The sequence below is a fragment of the Cheilinus undulatus genome, linkage group 10 (assembly GCF_018320785.1).
Source record: "Cheilinus undulatus linkage group 10, ASM1832078v1, whole genome shotgun sequence".
Lineage (NCBI taxonomy): Eukaryota > Metazoa > Chordata > Actinopteri > Labriformes > Labridae > Cheilinus > Cheilinus undulatus.
In genome coordinates, this window is record NC_054874.1 from 34667608 (window position 1) to 34691408 (window position 23801).

The window sequence follows — 23801 nt, forward strand, 5'->3', positions numbered from 1 at the left end:
TCCCCATCCATGAACAGCTTTCCACGTCTCACTATTGCCTGTGCAGTGACAAAACTTGCAGCAGTGGTGGAGTTTGGAGTATAAATCCAATTTTTTAAACTGCCTTGAATTTGTTGTGCTTTCTGCAGCAGCTCCACCACCACCCTCTTTCTGTCGTTGCCAGCAGGATATTTAAGCAGTGTGCTTATTCTGGAAATGCCGTTCAACATTACTTTTTTGTTGTTTGATAGTTTCTCACCGATATCAGACATTTTGGAAGGCCATTCACTCTGAAATTCCTTTTTTCATGCGAAATTTTTCTTTTTCTTGACTTCCCATCTTTAACTAGTAAAGATTAGCCACTGGTAGAGACGTGTTTGGCGCTTGAGTTTTACGCAGCATAAAGGCGCAAGGTTGATGATGCACATCCAAGTTGCTGAAATTAAAATGTTTACTTTTTCATTATTATCTTCCATTATTCCACATTTGGAGGATATAAGTGCATGTTAAAATATTGCTAAATTCGGTTAAAATTATTTTTTCTAGTATATACTAGTGCATCTCAAAAAATTAGAATATCATGTAAAAGTCAAATATTTTTTGTCACTTGTTTCTGAAAGTGAAAACCATGTATTATATAGACTCATCACACAGAGGGTGAAGTATTTCAAGCCTTTATTTCTTGAAATATTGATGATTATGGCTTACAGGTAAGAAAACCCGAAATTCAGTGTCTCAAAAAATTCGAATGTTCCATAAGATCAATAAAAAAAGGATATTTTAAACAGAAATGTCAATATGTTCATTTCTATGCACTCAATAATTGGTTGGGCCTCCTTTTGCATGAATTACTGCATCAATGTGGGTGTGGCATGGAAGCGATCAGCCTGTGGCACTGCTCAGATGTAATGGAAGCCCAGGTTGCTTTGATAGCGGCCTTCAGGACCTCAGCATTGTTGGGTCTGGTGTCTCTCATCTTCCTCTTGACAATGCCCCATAGATTCTCTATGGGGTTCAGGTCAGGCCAGTTTTCTGGCCAATCAAGCACAGTAATACCATGGTCACTGAACCAGCTTTTGGTATTTTTGGCAGTGTGGGCAGGTGCCATGTCCTGCTGGAAAATGAAATCAGCATCTCCATAAAGCTTGTCAGCAGAAGGAAGCATGAAGTGCTCTAAAATGTCCTGGTAGATGGCTGTGTTGACCGTGGACTTCAGAAAACACATTGGACCAACACCAGCAGATGCCATGGCAGCCCAAATCATCACTGACTAGGGAAACTTCACACACTCGACTTCAAGCAACTTGGATTCAAGGTCCCAGAGTCTGGAGGAAGAGTGGAGAGGCACAGAATCCAAGTTGCTTGAAGTCCAGTGTGAAGTGTCCTTAGTTTTTAGAGGGAAATCTGAATAAGTCATTTTAATAGAGGAATATTTAGTAGAAAAGCATGAGTGCAGTTAAAAACATGTCTTCCACCTTAAATACACAAATAATCCTGTTAATGTAACTAATATTATCGATGAAGAGTGTAACAGCTCCTCTGGCCCTTTAGAATAAAAAGATGAAGAAATTCATGCATTAATGAAACATCTCAAAGTAACCCACGTTGAACGCTGGAATGGCTTGAAAATAATTTATTACCCCTTCTAGCAGGAGCTAGAAGATACACTGCTGGAGAACATAGTGCATCATGAATTTATTTTATCTTTCATCCTCTCCCATCAAACTCAGTGGGGGGGGGGGGGGGGGGGGGCCGGGGCATAACGCTGAACAGTCACAAACCATTGGTTTGGTCTGCAGGGCTGCCAGACGAGGGCGTTTCCCACCAAACAAACTAACACACAAACATGGTCGCCATTACCGAGGACCTGCATGAGCTCTCCCATGAGTTAATAACAGATATTTTAGTCCTGTCAGAACACGTTGACGCTGGAATTTTGGACCCTGAGCATGTGGCTAGCAAAGCAGAGGGATTTATTGAAGTTCTTGGAGTTATTTCTGCTCTGCCTGACCAAGATATTGACCAAAGAGTGTTTGCAAAGTGTTGATTAACAGGTTTATTTGTCAGCGCAGTAGTAGATGTTGTATTGTTTCGTACACATACATGTTTTGTCAAGTTTTCCAGGCACTTCAGGTGTCGTCTTTGCCTTGTACGTAAACTACGCTTCTGTCATCAACTGGTCCACTAGCTCAGTGCTAGGATAGATCTCTGTCACTTGGGAAACCAGGGTTCAAATCCCCCCAGTGTCATAATTATTGATGTCTCTATGGTTTCTTTTAATTTTTTTAATGATTTTATGGAATAAAAAAAATATATGAACCCCTCTCCGTGTCTTTACTGGGCTCTGTTAACGTAGCATACAGATCCTAGGTCAGGTAGAATAACCCTGATGCCAGATCATCTATCATATAAATCAACAATATTTAGTGTATTATTAGGTTGTTATGTATTATTAGGTAATATATTCTGTGATGATATGTGACGTATCTGTGGTCAGGCCTGGATACGTTGGACAGTGTGATTGCAGGCCAAGGGGGGGACAGGGGAGGTTAACAGAGCCCAGTAAAGACACAGAGAGGGGTTCATATAGTTTTTTATTCCATAAAATCATTAAAAAAATTAAAAGAAACATCGATGATTATGACACTAGGGGGATTTGAACCCTGGTCTCCCAAGTGACAGAGATCTATCCTAGCACTGAGCTAGTGGACCAGTTGATGACAGAGGCATTGTTTACGTACAAAGCAAAGACGACACCTGAAGTGCCTGGAAAGCTCAACAACACACGTATGTGTACGAAACATTACAACATCTACTACTGCGCTGACAAATAAACCTGTTAATCAACACTTTGCGAACACTCTTGACAGATAAAATAAATTCATGATGCACTATGTGCTCCAGCAGTGTATCATGAATTTATTTTTTTATCTGTCATCCTCTCCCATCAAACTCAGTTGGCGGGACTAACGCTGAACAGTCACAAACCATTGGTTTGATCTGCAGGGCTGCCAGACAAGGGGATTCTCCACCTAACAAACACACACACACAGACACACACAGACACACACAAACACACACAAACATGGCAGTAATCTAAGTTTGCGAACACTCTTTGGTCAATATCTTGGTCAGGCAGAGCAGAAATAACTCCAAGAACTTCAGTAAATCCCTCTGCTTTGCTAGCCACATGTTCAGGGTCCGAAATTCCAGTGTCAACATTGTCTTACAGGACTAAAATATCTGTTATTAACTCACTGGAGAGCTCATGCAGGTCCTCAGTGATAGCTGCCATGTTTGTGTGTTAGTTTGTTTGGTGGGAAACACCCCCATGTGGCAATCCTGCAGACCAAACCAATGGTTTGTGACTGTTCAACGTTAGTCCCGCACACTGAGTTGGATGGGAGGGGGTGACAGATAAAATAAATTCATGATGCACTGCTGGAGCAGGAACAATGAATTAATTAAATGTGTCATGAATTATTTAAATGTGTAATACACATTTAATTAATTCATGACACATTTAATTCATGACACATTTAGTTAATTCATAAATTACACATTCTATTTATTCATGACACATTCAATTAATTCATGACAAATACATTAATTAATAAATTACACATTCAATTAATTCATGACACATTTAATTAATTCATAAATTACACATTTAATTAATTAATGACACATTTATTTAATCCATGACACATTTAATTAATTAATTAATTGCACATTTAATTATTTAATGGCACATGTAAATAATTCATGAATTATATATTTATATATTTCATTTTGGCACTCTCAGTCCTCCATAGGACTGGAGCAGAAATATGGAGCTTTTAATGTTGCAAAAGTATTTGCAAATGCATACAAAGATCTGCACGAAGGCTGGGTCTGTTGCTCTAAATGCAGGCTTGCCTGTGAGCCTGCGCTGAGGGCAAAAGACCCAGCCTTCACGCTTACAGATCTCAGTACACGCTTACGGATCTGAGTACAAATCATGCGCGGTACAAGTGTTGCAAAAGTCACGTGTGTATGACAGCCAATTGAGAGGCAGATTCTGAACCAAAATGAACTAAGTCCACAAATACAAATTGCTCTACATATTTGCAGATTAGTGCACGCATTTGTGGATCTTTGTATAAATTTGCAAAACTTTGCACACATTTGCAAATCTTTACACGCATTTACAGATCTGTACTGAATTTGTGGATTTGTGCACGCATTTGCAGATCTATACATGCATTTGTGGATTTGTGCACGCATTTGTGGATTTGTGTGCAGATCTTTGTACACATTTGCAAATACTTTTGCAACAATAATAGTAGAAGTGTCTCGATCCGATATTGATATTGGGTATCGGTCTGATATCAGCAAAAAAATGACTATCGGATTATATCAGATTACATTTAAAGTCTCCGATTTAAGCACTCTGATACAAGCAGTATATTCCAGACTCTGCTCCAGCACTTCTGTCCTGCAGCACTGCAGGATCAAGCATGCAGAGCCCATGTGATCACAACAACAGCATGCTTGAGTGCTAACCGGTGCTAACCGCTAACACAGTAGCAAGGAGTAGGAGTAATGTTGGCCGTGTCGCAGTATTTTTTGTAAAAGTCAGATGAAGACGTTTCAGCTGAGTGCAAAACTTGTCATGCACAAGTTCCCCGTGGTGGCAAAGAACCGGGGAAGTTTTAAAGTGGACATGAAACACTAAATGGAGTTATCATAATTTACAAAAGGGTCTCTCACCCAAACCAAAAAAAATGTAGTTTAAACACCGACAGTCGAAATAAATTCTAAAATCCTGTATTCAAAAATTCACTTTCAAAACAAGGCTGACGCCATATTTGTTGTGACGCTGCGTGTGACGTATTCGGATTGGTTCGTGCATATTCTCTTGCTAGGAACAACACTAAAAGTGAGCTAAAAACAGAGCAAAGGGGGCATGTTTTTTATTGCCCCTCGCTGCTCCAATAAATTTTATAAAGTTAAAGACCAGGAGAGGACCGTTCATTGTCATCATTTACCGATGTAATGACCAGTGATCCTGTGTCGATGGCTAGGAATCAGTAAAAAGGAAGGACCCCCCCCCCCCTTAGCAGTTATGCTAGGGTTTGTAGTGAGAGCTTCATCGCTCAAGACTTTGTTATGGAAAGTGTTTTTAATGATGCAGACGTATTAGTGAGTCATTGCTCAAAAGATTGACATCAGAGGCATCTCCCTCTGTATTTTACTTTTCTCTATATGACACTGGGTCTACAGACCGTCCCACCCAATCTCATGCCAAAGAGGTGGGTGTGCACCGAAAGAAAAGAGCCGAACGGCATGCTGAACTGGCAGAACAGAGAGAGATAATCATGCAGCTAGCAAATGCTCTACAACCTATTTTCTTACCGTGGCAGGTTGGGAACTCCTACTATTCACCCAAATCTCTCACATGTTCATCTCTTGGTTATCAAAACACAACACAACTCTTAGTCCTGACAGTAAAACATCACTACATCACCTGTTCCATCCTTTCTGGTGAGCAACAGGTCACCAGGAGGTCAGTGGGTCACAGACCTACGTCTGAGCGATTGAGGAAAAGTTAACTTTTTAGTTGGAAAACCACAGAATTTTAAATAAAACCACAAAATCTTAATTCTAAAAAAATAGATACGTTTAACTTCATAATTTACTCACCCATAATAGAAACAACAGAAAACGTGCAATCATGTCCAAACGGTATTCAAGCCCAGAAAAGCAAAATAATCCGCTCCTGATATACTATTCCCGTGTGATTTCATAGTTCTCTCGATATATTGTCCCCTCTTGTGACACCCCCCCAATTATTATCACATTTGTCTTATTTTAACTGAGTGTATCAAAGTAATTAATCAACTTCAAGCCAATTAAAAGTCCAGGCCTACTGTACCAATCATATTTTTTTTTCTCACCATTGTTCTCAGTTTGCCTTTTACCAACGCAAAACTTATTGGTAACTTATTTTCTGACATTACACTTTGCATTAATATTCACCATAAAATTTAGAAAAAAATAAAATAATGTATCTCTACAGTGGCTGGTGCATTAAATTAAAGGACATCTTTAAGTGTACTTTCACAAGAAAAACATACTACTAATTATAATTACTTTATTTGTATAGCACTTGTAGAGACAAGGGTTTTTTAAGTTCTTTGACATACAGGAAATAAAGCATCAGAACCCAAGCAAGAGATATAGACAAAACATCAGATACCCAACAACATCAAGAGAACACTAATTGAACCTAAACAAAATCAACACTCAATCTACATATTAAACCCAAACATTATTACCCAGACATCATGAGATGTTGTTAGTACTAATACATCCCAAGATGTAATAAGAACTAAGACATCCTAAGACATAACTGCACTTAAATGCTCCAAGTAATTTATATATTCACTGTACCTCAAATGCTGCAAAAAGGCTTTCTGTGTTAAAAAGCATCCCTTCACGCTCATATTTGCACTGATTAATTTAATTACCATACTAATAGCTAACTTAATCTATTAACCGTACTGAAATGCAGCAGTTAATTTATTCACTGTAACTCTAATGCTGTAATATCCTAATATCTAAGATTTCGTGAGATATCAGAACCCATGAGTACCCGGCCAACAACCCAGCTACAAAACCTGAGACCAAGGGTACCAACTTTTTAAGAAGTCACTAAAAGAGAGGCAATAAGAACTTGAGGGCAAAAATGACTGAGGAAACATGAAAGTAAAAGCATGAAAGAAGAAAAACAAAGTGATAGAGGAATCATAAGGATAAATGCATAAAACAATTTTATTTTTCACTAAGATAATTCCCTTGAAAAAAAAATTAAATTAAAAAAATAACCAGTTTATTTTAAAATAAATATTTTGACGGCTTCCAAAAACAGCATGAAATTAATATAAATCTAAATATAAAATTATCAAGGTGGTGACAGGCAGCTCTCCCTCTGTGGCACTTGTCCTTGTCCTTATGGCAGGACCTGCATTATTGCGACTCGGTCTGGAGAGATGTCTGTCCAGGTTCACAGAGTATGGTGTGCAGATCTCCGTTATTGCCACTGACTGCCACCCATCTGTGCAGAAGGTCCTGCGACAGAAACACAAAAAAATCCAACATGAATACGTTATGAATGTGGTACATTGTCAAAACCGTAAGAAAAAAAATACTGCCGACCCACAATGAGGAGCTGTTTGAGCTGCTTCTCCACTTTTTAAATCATTACATAATCATAACAGTTTAACAATACCACAGTAAATGGAAAATTGATCATTTTGGCCACAATTATTGTGATATTACATTTTGCTAATGTTTCATCTCCATCTGCACTGGGCAGCTTGAGAGTGTACACTCCTTGTACACAAAATATGCCACCAAGAGGAAGAAGTTTCTTTCAATTCAATTCAATTCAAGTTTATTTGTGTAGCACATTTAAAACAACTTTAGTTGGCCAAAGTGCTTCACATGAAGGCAAAAACCATAAAAACAATACACACAATACACACATAATATCATTCATAAAAGCAGACAAATAAGTAAAAGTCATGAGTTCCAAGATATCCTGTCTAGCTGGTATGAAACGACAGGGAGAATAGATGGGTTTTCAGTCTAGACTTAAACTGGATCAAATAGACTCAGAGGATCTGACAGACAATGGGAGACTGTTCCACACGCTGCCACTGAAAAGGCTCTGTCACCTCTGGTCTTAAGCCTGGCTTTGGGCACAGCCAGTAGGAGCTGGTCAGCTGACCTCAAGGCTCTGGGGGGAGTATAGGGCTGCAGTAACTCCCTCAAATAAACTGGACCCATAAAGTGCAGACATTTGTACACAATCAATAGCATTTTGAATTGCACCCGAAATGCGATAGGGAGCCAGTGCAAGTTGCGCAGCACTGGTGTGATGTGCTTCCGTCTCTTTGTTTTAGTCAGGAGACGAGCTGCAGCATTCTGGACGTTTTGTAAAAGCTGCAGGGAGCCCTGGTCCAAACCTACATACAAAGAATTACAATAATCCAGACGCGATGTTACAAAGGCATGAATTGCTCTTTCAAAATCAGCCAGAGGGAGATATGATTTAATTTTTGCTAGCAGTCTCAACTGAAAAAAGCTGGACTTTATGACAGCACTGATATGCTTGTCAAGTTTGAACATGGAGTCCACAATCACCCCAAGATTCCTCACTGAGGAGTGACAGTAGGAGGACAGAGGACCAATCACACTGTCCTGTCCAATCAGTGGGTTTAGTTTGGCCAAAAACCTCTATCTCTGTCTTGTTTTTATTTAAGTTCAGAAGTTGGTATTCATCCAGGACTGTACGTCACTGAGACACTCTTGCAGAGTTTTGATTGTGGTCTGGCTGTCATTCACAGTCACAGGCAGATATATTTGAATGTCATCTGCAAAACAATGGAACAACACATTGTGTTTTTTAAAAATAGCACCCAGGGGAAGCATATACAGGGCGAAAAGGGCTGGCGCTAATGTGGAACCCTGGGGCACACCATAGTTTAAGGGAGACACAGAGGAGGAGTACTGTCCTAAAATAACAGAAAAACTCCTATTTGACAGGTAGGAATGAAACCAACCAAGTGCTGTCCCCTTAATGCCCACGTGTCTCCAGGCGGGATAAAAGGATGCTGGGATCCACAGTGTCAAAAGCTGCTGATAAGTCTAAAAGCAATAAAACAGCAGACTTCCCAGAGTCAACGGTTAAAAGCAGATCATTAAAAACTTTTAAAAGGGCATTTTCAGTACTGTGCTGCGATTTAAAACCAGACTGAAATTTTTCACCAATTTTGTTAGAATTAATGTAAGCCTGGAGTTGGTCGTATGCAACCTTCTCTAAAATTTTAGACACAAAAGGCAACTTTGAGATCAGTCTAAAGTTAGAAAGAGTGTTTGGGTCCAGATTAGACTTTTTGATGAGTGGCTGAACCACAGCATGTTTCAGAGCAGTAGGGAAACAACCAGACATCAGAGAAGAGTTTACCACATCAACAATATATTGTCCAATAGAATCAAAAACCTCCTTGAACAGACGACTTGGAATAGTATCTAGTGGACATGAAGAAGGCTTTAACTGCTGAACTATTTTTTTCAACACAGAGGGACACTGGCTCAAAGCACTCAAAGACAGAAGTACAGACTGCTGGAGCTACAAGATCCACAGCAGAAGGCAGTGGCAATCTAAGAGCAGAGATTTTATCCCTAAAGAATGACAAGAAATGTTGACAAAGTGTAGGTGAGGGCACAACAACATTTGTGTTACCAGGATTTACAGGAGATTTCAAAGTGTTAAAAAGCACCTGAGGTTTGTGGCAGTTTGTAGACACAAGATTTGACAAAAAGGTACATTTGGCAGCTTTAACAGCTCTCTGATAGTCAGCAAGTCGGTCTTTCAGTATTTGCCAAGAGACCTGTAGACCGTCTTTTTTCCATTGTCTCTCAGCGCGTCTACGCGTATTTTCATTAAGCCAAGGCTCTGCCGAAGGCTTTGCATGCTTTAGTCTTAATGGAGCCACTGAGTCCAAAACCTCTGTGCAAGTGTCATTAAAACGAGAGAGTAGATCATCCATTGAAAGGCTTTGATGTCCATCACGAATCATAGTTTCAGATGCGCAAAAAGCGTTGGAAAACAACAAGGTGGTCAGAGCGTTCATTGTGCGCATCCGGCGTTCTGGGACTCACGGACCAAAGAGGGTTTGAGACAGCGTTACGGAAACCAGCACTGCAAAGTGGTCAGAAAAGTGCGTTTCACAGATATCAATAAGTTTTACATCAACACCAAAAGACAATACCAAGTCCAGGGTGTGCCCTTTCTCGTGTGCTGAGCCTGACACTGACTGCGTTAAGTTAAATGAATCAATCAGGTTTAAAAAGTCCTTGACCATAGGTCTGGATTCGCAACAGACATGAATATTAAAGTCCCCGACAATTAAGAACTTATCAAAGTTTAACGATAAGCCTGTCAGGGAGTCTGTAAACTCCTGAATAAAGTCTTTGTTGAACTTTGGAGGACGATACACCAAAGCGCACAGGACCGGGGTGTCCAGGCTTAATGTAAAAGTCTGAAGCTCAAAGCTCAAAAAGAATCTGTACAACAGTGTACAAATCCAGTTGTAGCTGGATTTGTACACTGTTGCTAGTCCCCCACCTCTGCCACTGATCCGAGGAGAGTTCAGAAACAAACATTCAGGTGGTAAAAGTTCTGAGAATGGAATGGACTCACCAGCTTGAATCCATGTCTCCGTGAGCAGCATGAAATCCAGTTTCTGTGTAGTAAAAAGATCACTCAGGAGAAATGTTTTATTTGCTAGCGATCTAGCATTCAAAAGGCCAAAGCGGAGAGTCACGTTCTCAGGGCACTGTGAAGAGCTGCGACACAACGACCGGAGGCACCCAAAATCCACACCACGATGTTGGGCGAGGTGCTTGTGCAGCAGCGGTGCCTCTAGCGGCAGGTGATGCAGACCCGTGTCCAAGCGCGCGGAGCCACAGGTTGAATCCATCGTAATACAAGCGAGCTTTGAGGTGCTGGATAACCAAAAGTTGTACGAAAAGGAATAATCCCAGAATTGGCTCTCCCGAACGCTTTGTCTCTCACCAGGACGCTTCCGGGTTTACCACGCTTTCTGGGCCACTTCCTCATAGTGGAGACAGGTGAGCGCAGCAGGTAGCCCAGGACTGATGGGGGAGCTTTAAAGCCAGGCTGAAGGTAGCTGCATTGGACCATAATCTTAATGTCAAGCGAGCAACTGGAAAAATAAGGAAGGGACAGGAGCAACTCAAACTCCAGTACTCTAAAGGTGCAGGAGCCTTTGTGATAACACCAAGGAAGGTTGAGAAGTACTATACCTTCAAGAAAGACATTGTATGCGCAGGGCCAAGACTGTGTCCATCCGTGCAGCACTCGAACAGCAGAAAACAGAGAAAACACCCACCCTGGTCAGACGCAAAGGGGTTGAGAAACCTGAGAATGCTCAATCTGTGGCAAAAAAGCTCAGCCCCTTTGCTTCACTGCCCCAAGAAGCTCTCTGAAAATTATTTAGCTCATTCTCAGGATACAAGGTAAACTGGGGAAAAAGTGAACTGATGCCAGTGTGTGGTGAAAATACAGGTGTGCTGGTTCAGATGCCATTCAAACTGGCCTTGGAGAAATTCACATATTTGGGGTTAGAAATCACAAGGAAGTACAATTCTTTGTTTGAAGTGAACTATATGGATTTATTGAATAAGTTCAGATATAAACTAGAGTTTTGGAAAACTCTTACAATGTCTCTGATAGGACGAGTGAATGCTGTCAATATGGTCTGTCTACCTCAGTTATTATACCTCTTTAATTATTTACCTATATACTTGACTAAGGCCTTTTTAAAAAATTAGATGCCATCATACTTCCATTCATTTGGAACTATAAATCCCACAGGATCAAAAAAGGGCATTTAAGTAAGCATAAAACAAGAGGTGGGCTGGCCCTTCCAGACTTTATGCAATACTACTGGGCAGCTAATATTCGCTGCATCTCCTTGTGGTTGGATGAGACGATTGTGCTCACTAGCTGGCTGGAGATTGAAAGAGAAGCTTCTTTTCCCTACTCAATTGGTCCTATCTTGATGTCTCCAATCAGTCTCAAAAAGTCATGTTATAAATATGATCCAGTCATTTGTAGTACGATTCATATCTGAAGGCAAATAGTTAAGAGTCTAGTATGCTAATCCAGCGTTTATTCCTTCTACTATGGATGGAGCGTTTGATCGATGGAGAGAATGAGGATTGTGCTGTATTGGTGACTTATATGTTCAGGGTGCCTTTGCCTCATTTTAGCAGCTGCTGGAGAAATATGGACTTGCTAAGAATGATTTTTTTAGATACCTCCAGGTGAGGCACTTTGTGAGGACTCATCTAGACAGATTTGAGTCTGCAACACCTGACAAACTTGATCAGTGTCTTGGAGACTGCCTAACAGAAAGAAATGCAATCTCATTCATATGTAATGTACTGCAAGAACTTGGACCAATGAGCATGGACGGTATAAAAAGAGACTGGGAGAGAGAACTAGGACTTGAAATAGCAGAAGACATTTGGGACAAAAGCCTGAAGTATGTGAACACCTGTTCCTTTAATGCCAGACACTGTCTCATACAATTTAAAATCTTACACAGATTGCATTATTCAAAGGTAAAGCTACATAAAATCTTCCGAGAGACTTCGCCAATCTGTGACAAGTGTAATCAAGCTGAAGCAGACTACATAGTTATGTCTTATGCTCCAAACTAGAGGAACTTTGGGTCGCAATATTTTCTTTCTACTCAAAAAAATAAACCCAGACCCAATTTTAGTTATTCTGGGGGTATTAGAAAGTATTGGAAATCTTAATGGTGCACAGCGCCACCTCCTGTCCTATGGCCTTCTGTGTGCTAAGAAACAAATTTTGCTGCTTTGGAAGGAATCAGATACACCAACTTTTAAAGCTTGGCTAACACTACTGACTGATACTCTCCATTTGGAAAAGATTAGACACACACTTTGTGACAGTTTGGGAGATTTCGATAAGATCTGGAATCCACTGATCTCATACTTGAGAAAGTCAGATTGATACGATGCGTTGTTCTTGCTTGGCCCTCTGTAGCAGTCCTAGGTAGCACTACACTGGGTTGGAGTGGGCAAGGGTGGTATATAATGTCTGATGGTGTTTCCTATGTTATTTTATTTTCCATGTTCAGTCGTTCTGTATTTTTTTATTTTTATTTTTTTTTATGGTTTGTAACAAAATGAATCAATATACCCATTGTCTACAGTGTTTCCCCTAGGATGGAGTTGTAGCAGCGGAGGTGAAGCGTGCCCCCCCATGTGTCGTTAAAGATGCATAATTTTTTCTTAAAAAAATGCAGAAATATTAATTGTAAGGTTTTTATTTATTCTGTAGCATGTGCTTTTAAGATTTTCAAAGTAAAAAACAACTGATGTGTGTGTGTGTGTGGGGTGGGGGGGTTCAGTTTGAATGAAATTTCCATGCAGGGTGACTGTATTTATCAAAATACATGATATTTCTTTTTACATTCATCAGTAATCAGAGATAATGTACTTTTACCAAAGTTAAAGATTCAGGGCTTTTGAGAAAACATAGGGGGCATAGACCCCACAAGCCCCCATGTGCCCATAGCACAGTGTCAGAAACGTAGGGTTATAAACACATTAGGAAATAATTAATTACAGACATATTTCAAGAGCACCTGCAGCAGTTTTTAAGGAGAGTTATTCTGTTAGATCCACTAAAAGAACCTAGTTAGAGGGCTGAGTTGTGATCAGGTCTGAATTTAATTTTTGTTTGCACTAAAAATGTTCGTAAACAAGGCACAATATAATTCCATAAATGTGTACAGAAGCTTTCACACTCTACATAGCACTACAGACATACAGCAGAGGGTCTCTACTGCTTTGATGCGCCTCATGACGCACAGGAAGAGACTGGCACAGAGATACTGAACCAACATTCTTTTATTTGAGGGGAAATCCTTTTAATCCATAGAAATTGGCCTCTTTTCATAAAGCGTTTTATTTACAGGCAAGGACAGGGACAGAAAGGGGCAAACAGAGTGAAAGTGAACTCTCTGTAGGAGCTGACTGAAGTACGCTACACTTTTTGGCACTCGCGAACAATGATCAAGAAAATAATTCCACCTACAGCTTAAAAAACAAAGAATGTGTACATGAAGTCTGTAAATCTGATCCTGACATTACTCTTATTAATATAACCAGGGTTTAATTAGTCCAGGCTGTCAGCTGTAGCTGATGTTTTTGGAGCGTGATGCCTGACAAGGATGTGAGTGTTTTCTTTCATGCTTCATTCAGTGAGAAAACTTTGACTAGAACAGTAAAAAAACAAATTTGTCAAGGACAGTGCTTAAGTGAATACAATATTATAATTTCTTAAAATGAACGCAGCTTCTGTCATTCCGTGCATTACGTGTCAGGTCAGACTGTAGGAGGAATTGGATGTGCATGTTGCACGTACAGGTGGGAGGGAGAGATGACACACACTGCACAGGCAGGTGTTAATGGCCAGGAAATCAGCAGGAATGGTCAGGTAGGATGTTAACTGTCCGACGCAGGACTCTATCGCAACGTCCTGTCCTTTCAGTTCAGCACTGTGTGAACGAGGAAAATGACAACTTTTTTTGACGTCTTGCTGAACTCCATGTGTGCATGTGCCGAGAGCGTGTTCTCCCGCTTACTTCCGTGTAAATGCTTTTGTGCCACGAGTGTCTGAAGCTGTTGCCTCTCCCTCTCGCCTTCTTTTGCGAAGAGAAGACTCGCCTTACTCAAATTCTGATTGGCTCTATGTTTTAGCTGACCAATCGACAAATTCAAGACGTATTAGTCAATCAGTGGCCAATAAGGACGTGAGGGACGAAATATGGAACAAGTGGCGTCCCGTATTGACTCAATACAGGACGCTGCATTTAAATGCAGCAGCAGCGGTCAGACTCCAGCAGCGGCGCCGCTGATGGATGCATATCGGGGAAACACTGGTGTATGAAACTGTATACTGTTGTACAGATGCTTCACAATAAAGATATTGGAAACAAAATTTTTGCACACCATCGTCTGATATCGATCCTGGGCCCCATATCGAATCAAATTGAAGTTGTGTCGTGACAGATTTTGTGATATCTGAAAATATCGTATCGTTGTCCAAAATATCAGTATCGTATCATATCGGGATGAAACTGGTGATTTCACCCATACCATGCCAGGTTTATTAGCATGCTGCTTATTCTAACAGGTTTCTGCTTTTTTTTCTCATTCTCTGTTTTGCAGAAGCCTGGTGTGGTAGACTGCCAACTTGACACTGATTAAGGCAAGTGACTTTGGCTTAATGTGAAGAAGTGAGCACTTGCTTCCAAAACTGTCAGCCTGCTGCAAACAATTTGACAAAGGTTGGTAACCCAGCTCCTGCAGCCCTCTCCTCTTCCCTTGATAAGTGGTGGGGACTCAGCTCTGGACTGCTTGCTGCAAGACCCTTTTCTAGCTGCCACGTGTTGCTTGTGGAATCCTGTTTCTCCCCTGCTTCCTGTCCATGGTCAGATGAGAATAAAGTCTTCTCTCCTGTACTCTACCCCAATCCTTATCTCTCCTGGCATCTCACACCTGTACCCACACAAATAGTTTCTTTACTTACCTCTTTCACAAATCTTAGGCTTCAAGAACTAGTTTGAATTTATTAGTGGGAAACTTGTGAACCCCCTTGGAACCCTAGGAGTGAGTCTTTCCTTTGAACTACAATACATCCAGCAATATGTCCATGTCCAGCCTGTTCTCCTTCACAAGCCCAGCTGTGAAACGTCTTCTTGGCTGGAAGCAGGGAGATGAAGAGGAGAAATGGGCAGAAAAAGCTGTGGATGCCCTAGTGAAAAAGCTGAAGAAGAAGAAAGGAGCCATGGAGGACCTTGAGAAAGCTCTGAGCTGCCCCGGGCAGCCCAGCAAGTGTGTCACGATTCCAAGGTCATTGGATGGTAGGCTACAGGTTTCTCATAGGAAAGGTCTGCCTCATGTAATCTACTGCAGAGTATGGCGCTGGCCTGACCTCCAGTCCCACCATGAACTTAAGCCTGTGGAACTGTGCGAATACCCATTTGGCTCAAAACAGAAGGAAGTGTGTATCAACCCATACCACTACAAACGAGTTGAGAGTCCTGGTAGGTACTTTGCACAAACTCTCTCTCTCTCTCTCTCTCTCTCTCTCTCTCTCTCTCATATATACAGTGCTCAACAAATTTGTTAGACCACCCTAACCCTAACCAAAGTAAGGTTTATGCCACAGCTGCCCTAAATAAACAGCATTGGTAATTACCAAAATCATTTTTTTATGTTTCTGCAATGATTAATACACCAATATGTAGAAGCTCTCTAACTGATATGATATTTTTAATGCTAAAATATAATTATTATTGTTATCCATGAATTTTCAAATTTACTGATTTACAAAAAAACCTGAAAAAATAGTAAAGCACGTTGTTTTTTTCTCGATTATGTCAAATTATAGTTATTTACTTGCATTCCTGAACAGAAAAACTAGTTTTAGTGGTTGAATGTTATGCTTGATAAAATTCTGACTTCTCAGAGAAGTCCAGTGAGCTGGCTCAAATTTGATTGAATTCAATTTGAAATCCCTCATTCCTGTTCAAAATGGTAAAACGTGGAGAGCTCACTGAAAATAAAGGAGTCCACATTAAAGCACTTCATGATGGTGGATGGTGTTTGAGACAAATATGAGAGGTAGTCAAATCAATTTGTTTGTAGGGATCCTGGATGAATTAATTTTAAAATGATAAAATGATCGTCAAATGACCCGTGGATGGTCTGCTCAGTCATAGTCTGTATAGGAACTGAGAATGCTGCACACCTGCCCCCACACGCCTGTGAAGGGCCTTGCGTATTTCTGCCTGCTGAGAAGATCAAGAGAGATTTGGTGCAGACATGAGCCCGACTGTCGCTAATCTTAACCACGGTTCACAGAGGTTTGTCAGTCTGTAGCGTGATGTACGGGGATTGCAGGATTTTTCTGCATTACACAGGGCTGTACAGTGTGACATATATGTCGCAAATGCTACGAGAAAATTGGTCTGTGCTAAGAGGTTTTCATTCCTCATCGCACAGGCGCTATGACAAAGTGAGAGAGGCGTGTGCATGCCAGATGCGCAGATAAGACTTTAGGTTTGACTTGTTGCCCCATAAACTTAACTCCACTTTGATTTGAGATTTGAATTTCATGCCCAGTTCATTTTTTTATTTCTGGTACATTTTTGGACTCAAGCAGAGTGTGTTTTTCTCTCGTCATGCGCAATCCTGTGCATATGGAGCGTGAGCGGCCACGCTCTGCAAAGGTGGGAGACTGACCTGCTGCTGTTCTTACAGACTGGGCAGGCTCAGGGCATATACAGTACAGGTGTCATTATGTTGAGGAGGAGTGCTACAATAATCCCAATTTTTATGTTGAGGCGCGTAGGCTAGACCAGTGTTTCCCAACCATTTTTCTTGGAGCCCCCCCTACACGCTCCTCAGAACAGCAGAGCCCTCCTAGGACCCAAGAGAGAAAAAAAAAGTGACACATTGCTGCCAAAAATGAACATAGATTTTAATTGTTCCACTGATAAAACCCTGAAAAAGGTCCATGCATACTTTTCTTAACAAAAGACCTTTGTATAAACTACTTTATAACTGCATTATCATGGTTTTAGTCAATATTTGCAAACCAATTTTTGGCAGCTTCAGAGCAGACAAAGCCTCGGGCCACCCCTAAGATCTCTGGCGCCCCCCCTGGGGGGGGTCCCAGACCCTAGGTTGGGAACCAAGGGGCTAGACGATATTAAAAATGTGTATCTGCGCTGACGGTTGCAGTGAGTTGGCTGTCAGTGAGAGGACAGAGCTTTCAGTCTGCGCAAAGTTCTGATTAAAGATTAATGTATAAAACGATGCATTTTTTCTCCACTAACATCGTAGCTGCTGCTGTTTGGTTAACAAGACAATATGCATCTGAATGTAGCATACAAGTCTGATATGACACGGACAGACAGACAGCAGTGTAGGGAGGGAGAGAGACTGAGACAGAAGCACGGAGAAGATAAATACATCCAACACTGCATAAACTTTGTGTGTAGCTATTGTTAGGGTCAAGAAGTGATTTGGAGATAGTTTTTATTAAATTATCATTGAACTCCAATAGTACTGATGTTATTATTACACTGATAGAGAGAAAAGAGCACCTGTTCATTGACATTAGATCTATAAACATCAGACCCCAGTGTGATAGAACAATATAGACCAAATTATAACAGTGTTTAATGAATTTCTACTGGGGCTGTCAATAGATTAAAATTTTTAATCATGATTAATCTCACAAATTCCATAGTTAACTTGCGATTAATCGCAAATTAATCACACTTTTTTGTCTGTTCTAAATGTACCTTACAGTACTTTTTCTCAAGATTTAAATACCCTTATCAACACAAGTGGACAAAAATGCTTTCTTTATGCAAATGTTTGTTCATGTCAACAACCCAAAACAACAACAGATAAAGTCCAGAACATTCTCTAGTCTGAGCTCAGAGATACTGAACGCTGCAAAAATATGCTGAGAGCATATCATGGTAAACTCAAGCCCAACAAGCCACAACAGATGGAGATACTGACCTTAATTTAACATTACTGAATAATACCACAATGTAGAGTCAAACTTTTGACTTCTAGAAGTTAAATCCTCTGTTCTCAGCAGCTGAACACAGAACAACAGATCTCATCATCACACATGGACATAAAGAAGTCAAGTCTCTGCTGAGAGCTCAGCAGTAAGGCACACACATCTAATGGTGTTTCACTGTTCTGATGTGAGTAAGATGGACACATTTGCCCTGCTCAAGAGAAAAAGCAAGTAATTACTTAAAAAATGTCTGCTATTATTTATCATATTTTTACTTTCAAACTAAAAAATGTAGTCCACATGTAAAATAAATGCTGACAGTAGATTTACTAGAATGATGTCAATAAACACACATGTGAAGCCTCTTTTCAAAACTCATGAACACACAAGGTAAAAGAAGTCTCAGTTGAGAACTTTTAAGGTGTACGAAGAGGACTTAACCATCTCTTCATTCTTCAGATCATAGAAGAGCTACAGATTAAATCTAAAACCATTTTTTTCTTCCTAAATAAAGGAGGCCTACAGTCTAATAATGCTTTCAGCTTATGATACTCTATAGAGCTCATTCACTAACCTCTGCTCTCCTGTCACACACCAGCCTCTGCTGCTCTGTCTCCTCCTTCTCATGATGCAGCTGTACATTCATCATGCATCAGACAATTTCCTATAGGGACTGCAGAGTCTTTGACAGTTTTGCAGCATCTTGATTGACTGTTATCTAAATTTGGCGTTTATTTACAGTTCCAGTCGATCATTTCAGTAAGTTTCATTTTTTCCGAATACTTTCACTTTCAAGCAGGAGCTGCGTGGGGATGAGAGCGGGGGATAAACGAGACGTGATCGAACCAGTCAACAGTCAATAGCACAGCTGTGGTGCTGGTTCATGGCAGATGTAATAGCCTAAATAAATGAATAAATCATACTGGCCCATAAGTGCGTCGGCACACTGGGAAACGCTCGGTATGCCAGATTGCGAGTCCATCCCTGCAGAGTTGTCTGAGTGTCTCCATTGTAAACAAATCCAGCATGGCGAGGGGGGCGGCTCTCTGCATTAGCGCTGTGCATGGCCAGCGAGTGGTGCGGGCTATATAAGACTCTATGAACTTCCTGTAACTCCGTTCATGTCAACAGTAGGAGAAAATATCTTCAGTTTTATCTGACATGATCTGACAGCTGAACCTGCCATTCAAAAGTCTCTGTCCTGTATCCATTTCTGCACACTTGTACCGCATCACGACGGCACAACTTCCTGGTCTGGCAAACTACAGGATGGGTCGAGGGTCATACAGAATGCGCATGCGTTAATCGTGCGACAAAAAAATTAGCGGCATTAAAAGTAATTTGAGTTAACGCGATATTAACACGTTAACTTTGACAGCCTTAATTTCTACTAATGTTAGGAATATTTTCCTATTACTCTGAGTATCAGTAAATATATAAGGGGTGTCCAAACTATGGCCTGTGGGCCAACTGTGGCCCTGGGTCCTTTTGAATTGGCCTGCAAGAAATCCATTAAAAAAGGCCCACATAAGAACATAAAACTTAACTATATTTATTAGTTTGACAAGGAATGCACAATATTGGGGTTTATACAATAGGGGGATATTTACAAATTAAAATTAGCTGATATCAATATCAATATATAAATATGTATGTATATTAATACAAATTTAGTTCAGACCTAACACTTCAGTCCTTGAAACACAGTTTAAGGATGAACAAGGAAACATACTTCAGTCTCTAGAACACACTTAAGTTTAAGTAAATACGATGAACACAGAAAAAGACTTCAGCTGTCTGTTGGTCCTGCCAAAAGTAAAAAAAAAAAAAAAAAAGATGAATACAAACAAAAGGATTCCAGCAGCAAATAGCACAAAATGAGCTCATTTGCTCCTCTGTCTGATCTATCTCAAAGTGTGATTTCCAAATCATACTGCTCTACTAATCTTCACACACCAAAACTTCTGTAAAGTTAGTCAGCTTCCAGCAGTTTTCTCTTGTTTTGTGTCTGAATATGGAGATGAACCATCAGCGTCTCTCTTCTCTGTGATTGGCTGTTTGCTTTGGTAGACATTAATGAGAGCTGTAATTTAGGCCGTTTTGGATTTGTTTTTCAAGTACATTCACTTACTAAGCATATGTTTTGGTTACATGTTGGTTTTAGAGATGTAACAAACATTTTATATATTTTGCTACAGGTTTTTTTGTTTGGTGCTACAAGATTGTCAACCTCTGTAGCACCAGCGTTATGGGCAAAAAAAGTTAACGTACAGCCCTGTTACAAGTGTTAATGTTGTTTTGCAAATTTAATAAATTGTGTACAATTGCTACAATCTTGCACTGATATTCAGCGCTCTTTTAACTATCTCTGACATAACAAGCGGGACATCAGTTCATACACAACATAAGTAGACAAAACAGTTGCATTAGAGAACTCTCTTTCATGATAATGGGCACGAATTGATGGATGGACGTTAGAGCCCAATCGATTTATAGCGTTTCACAGATTAATCGACATCGGCCAAATTGTAGCCGATATATTAACTTTTTTGCTCCGTGGGGATTGTCTGCTGCTGTCGCTCTGTGTTGTGTCTCCATGCTGAACTCAGCCCGAGCCTGTCCCTTCCCCTCGGACGCAGAGTGCAGAGCAGCTCTCCCTCACTCAGTGTTGCCAACTTAACGACTTTGTTGCTAAATTTAGTGAGTTTTCAGACCCCTCTGGCGACTCTATTTTCAAAAAAGCAACCAGCGACAAATCTAGTGACTTTTTCTGGTGTTACTGGAGAGTTTTGGAGACTCTGACGTGAAAGCACGTATCGTTGTTGCCCTTCTCACTGAGCAGAGCTGCTGCCTTGGGCCTCTCCCGGTCCCTAAGCACTCACAAGCAGCCTCGTCCTCACGCAGTTCGACTGCAGCAGAGTAGAGGACTAACGTCCATTTCAGACTGGGATCGTGTTTGGCTGCTCGCGTGTGCCACGTGTGTCAGCTCCAGTTCCTGCCGGTGCGACTTTCACACGGGGCACGAGTTTTCTGCATGTCAGCCGCATCTCCTTGCTCTCAAAGCTCTGTCCTTCTTCAAAAGTTTTACCTCAATAAACACTGCTAAAAGTGACTTGATTTTGTGTACAGAGGAAGTGTGTCGGGAACTATTCATTCTGTACAACTGAATGGAGTTTCTCTATAGAAATGCTAAGCCGGGCTTTTACTTTGAAAAGCACAAACCAAAAAAGCAATCATACGGTGTTTATCTTTACTGTGACATATTCTACCAGTGTGGAGACAGAAACTTTCACTAATAGTAGATCTTTAGAGAACAACTTTATAAAACAGGTGCATTTAAGCTAGTGGCCTTCCTCAGGGTTTTCAAGAAACACATTGTAAACATATTCTATGTGCATATTTGCCACAACGATGTAAATATGGCTCTCCATTTATCATTTTCCTGTCTAATATGGTCCACAGCTACAGTATGACTATTATACAGCATTTTAATGTAATCTAAGTTGCATCTTTGTGAAATAAACAAAGATAAATGCAACTTGTTATTCACATGTCCACATTTGTGTTCATGCACAGTATATATCCTGTGTATATCAATGTTCATATTTCATGTATCGGCCAAAATATCAGATATGTGCTGCTATATCAGATATTGGCTTTTTTTTTTTTAGGCCCCAATATCAGTATCGGCATCGGCCCCAAAAGTCCCATATCGGTCAGGCTCTAATGGACATTCACCTTCAGGATTTTATTGTAGACAGTGGAATTTATTATTCCATCAATCACAGCAAGTCGTCCAGGTCCTGAAGCAGCAAAGCAGCCCCAGACCATCACACTGGCACCATGTTTGACTGTTGGCATGATGTTCTTTTTGTCAAAAGTATTTTAATCATTCTTTCTGAGTGTAGATTGGTGATTTTTGATGTTATTTTTACACCAGATTTAATGGGCCAGTTTACGGGCAATTACTTTTTTCACATAGGGTCAGACAGGTTTGGATTTTTAAACTGAAACTAAAAGAGGCTGCAGTGAAAGCCTGGAAAAGTAAAAGTTACTGCAAGCCCCCCCCCCCCCAACTGTAAATCGCGACTGTGTGAACACTATTAGGGCCCTATGATTTCTGCATTACCGGAAGCATGGAATTGGCCAATTAAAACAGAATCTATTAACGTGGAAATTGTGGAAACTTAATGAATTTGACTGAAATGCTGTGTTTTTTTTTAGAAAGAGGAACGTATATCTGGGGAATATGTTCCGGGGGAACACTAAAGCATGGCATGTGTGCCTCACTTCACAAACACTCACCCCACCCCCTCATAAACAATACAAAGCGTGTCAAAACAGCTGCACAAAACACTGGCAAACATCATGTAGCTCAACATGGGGCAGCACAGGACGACATAATGTTGTACCTACAAGAAAACGTATCCATGCATGAGTTATTTTACCTCACCACAGTCACCAAAGTCATGGAGAGAGAGGGGTGTGTCTGTGTGTGAGGTACACAGGTGAAGTCACAACTTAAAGACCTACTCACCCCTTGGAGGCTTCAAACTCAAGTTGGACAGACTCGAATTCCCACGAATAAATGATGTAACATTCGTGTATCAGTTGTGTTACATATAGTGAATGATCAGGTGTGCTGTAAACCCAAGGTAGCTGAAGTTGCTGACTGATGTCCAATGGTCTCTCATCAGTGTAGTAATTGTAGTTCGGGCCAGCTGCTCCACTTTAGTTGCCTTTTTAGCTGTCATACAGTTCCAGGATTCTTGTGACAGTAGTTATTGTAGGTGTTCTGTGGTACGGGTCATCCGAGGTGACCTGGATGATGTCTTGAAGCCCCTTGTCGTCAACAATGTCGATGGTCTGATGTCTCTTGCAACCCATTAGCAATCGCATTAGTTAGCTTAGATGTTGTCGTTTTGGGGACAAATCCAGGTCTGCTGGACTGTGCTGGTGTAGCTTGGCGTTATGGCTTGATCCTGTGTTGTTGTTAGCGTCTTTGCTAGCATTAGCAACATTAGCTATTATAGCTTCATCCCGTGTTGTTGTTAGTGACTTTGCTAACATTAGAAACGATGCATTTTGCCCCAAGGTGGTACTTCAGATTCGTAGTTCGGAGTAAAGACAGTTCATCACTGCAGTATGTACACACAACTTTTGTTTCATCCAGGCTTCATTAGGCAGCTTTTTAAATCGAAATTTGCCGTGAAGCAGACCTGAGTCTGTCTCCTCACTCATCACTGCTGGCTGCGTTTGACCCGCCTTTAACCTTTTCACCCAGGGACAGAAACATCCGTGAATGAGGACTACAGGAGGAAGCTGTGGTCAAACTTAGTCATATGATTAAATTTATTATCATTATTTTAATGCGTTAAGCTTTCAATATTAATCACGAGCATTAACGAGTTTATATTAACAGGCCTAATATTTACAGAGCTTAACAAATTGATTTGACCACCTCTCATATTTGTTTAAAAGACCATCCACCATCATGAAGTGCTTTAATGCAGACTCTTTCATTTTCAGTGAGCTCTCCACATTTTATCATTTTGAACAGGAATGAGGGATTTCAAACTGAATTCAATCAAATTTGAGC

At 40.6% G+C, this 23801-nt stretch overlaps 1 protein-coding gene across 2 annotated transcripts in view; it reads left to right on the forward strand.

The window, feature by feature from the left end:
- The window catches only part of smad5 (SMAD family member 5), a 79207-nt gene that overhangs the window by 13754 nt on the left and 41652 nt on the right, over positions 1 to 23801 (forward strand). For both annotated transcript variants that reach the window (XM_041797136.1, XM_041797137.1), the window contains exon 2: positions 14824 to 15701. In XM_041797136.1, the coding sequence (XP_041653070.1) occupies positions 15302 to 15701 (400 nt within the window). In that variant the 5' untranslated portion in view covers positions 14824 to 15301. The remainder of the gene's footprint in view (positions 1 to 14823; positions 15702 to 23801) is intronic.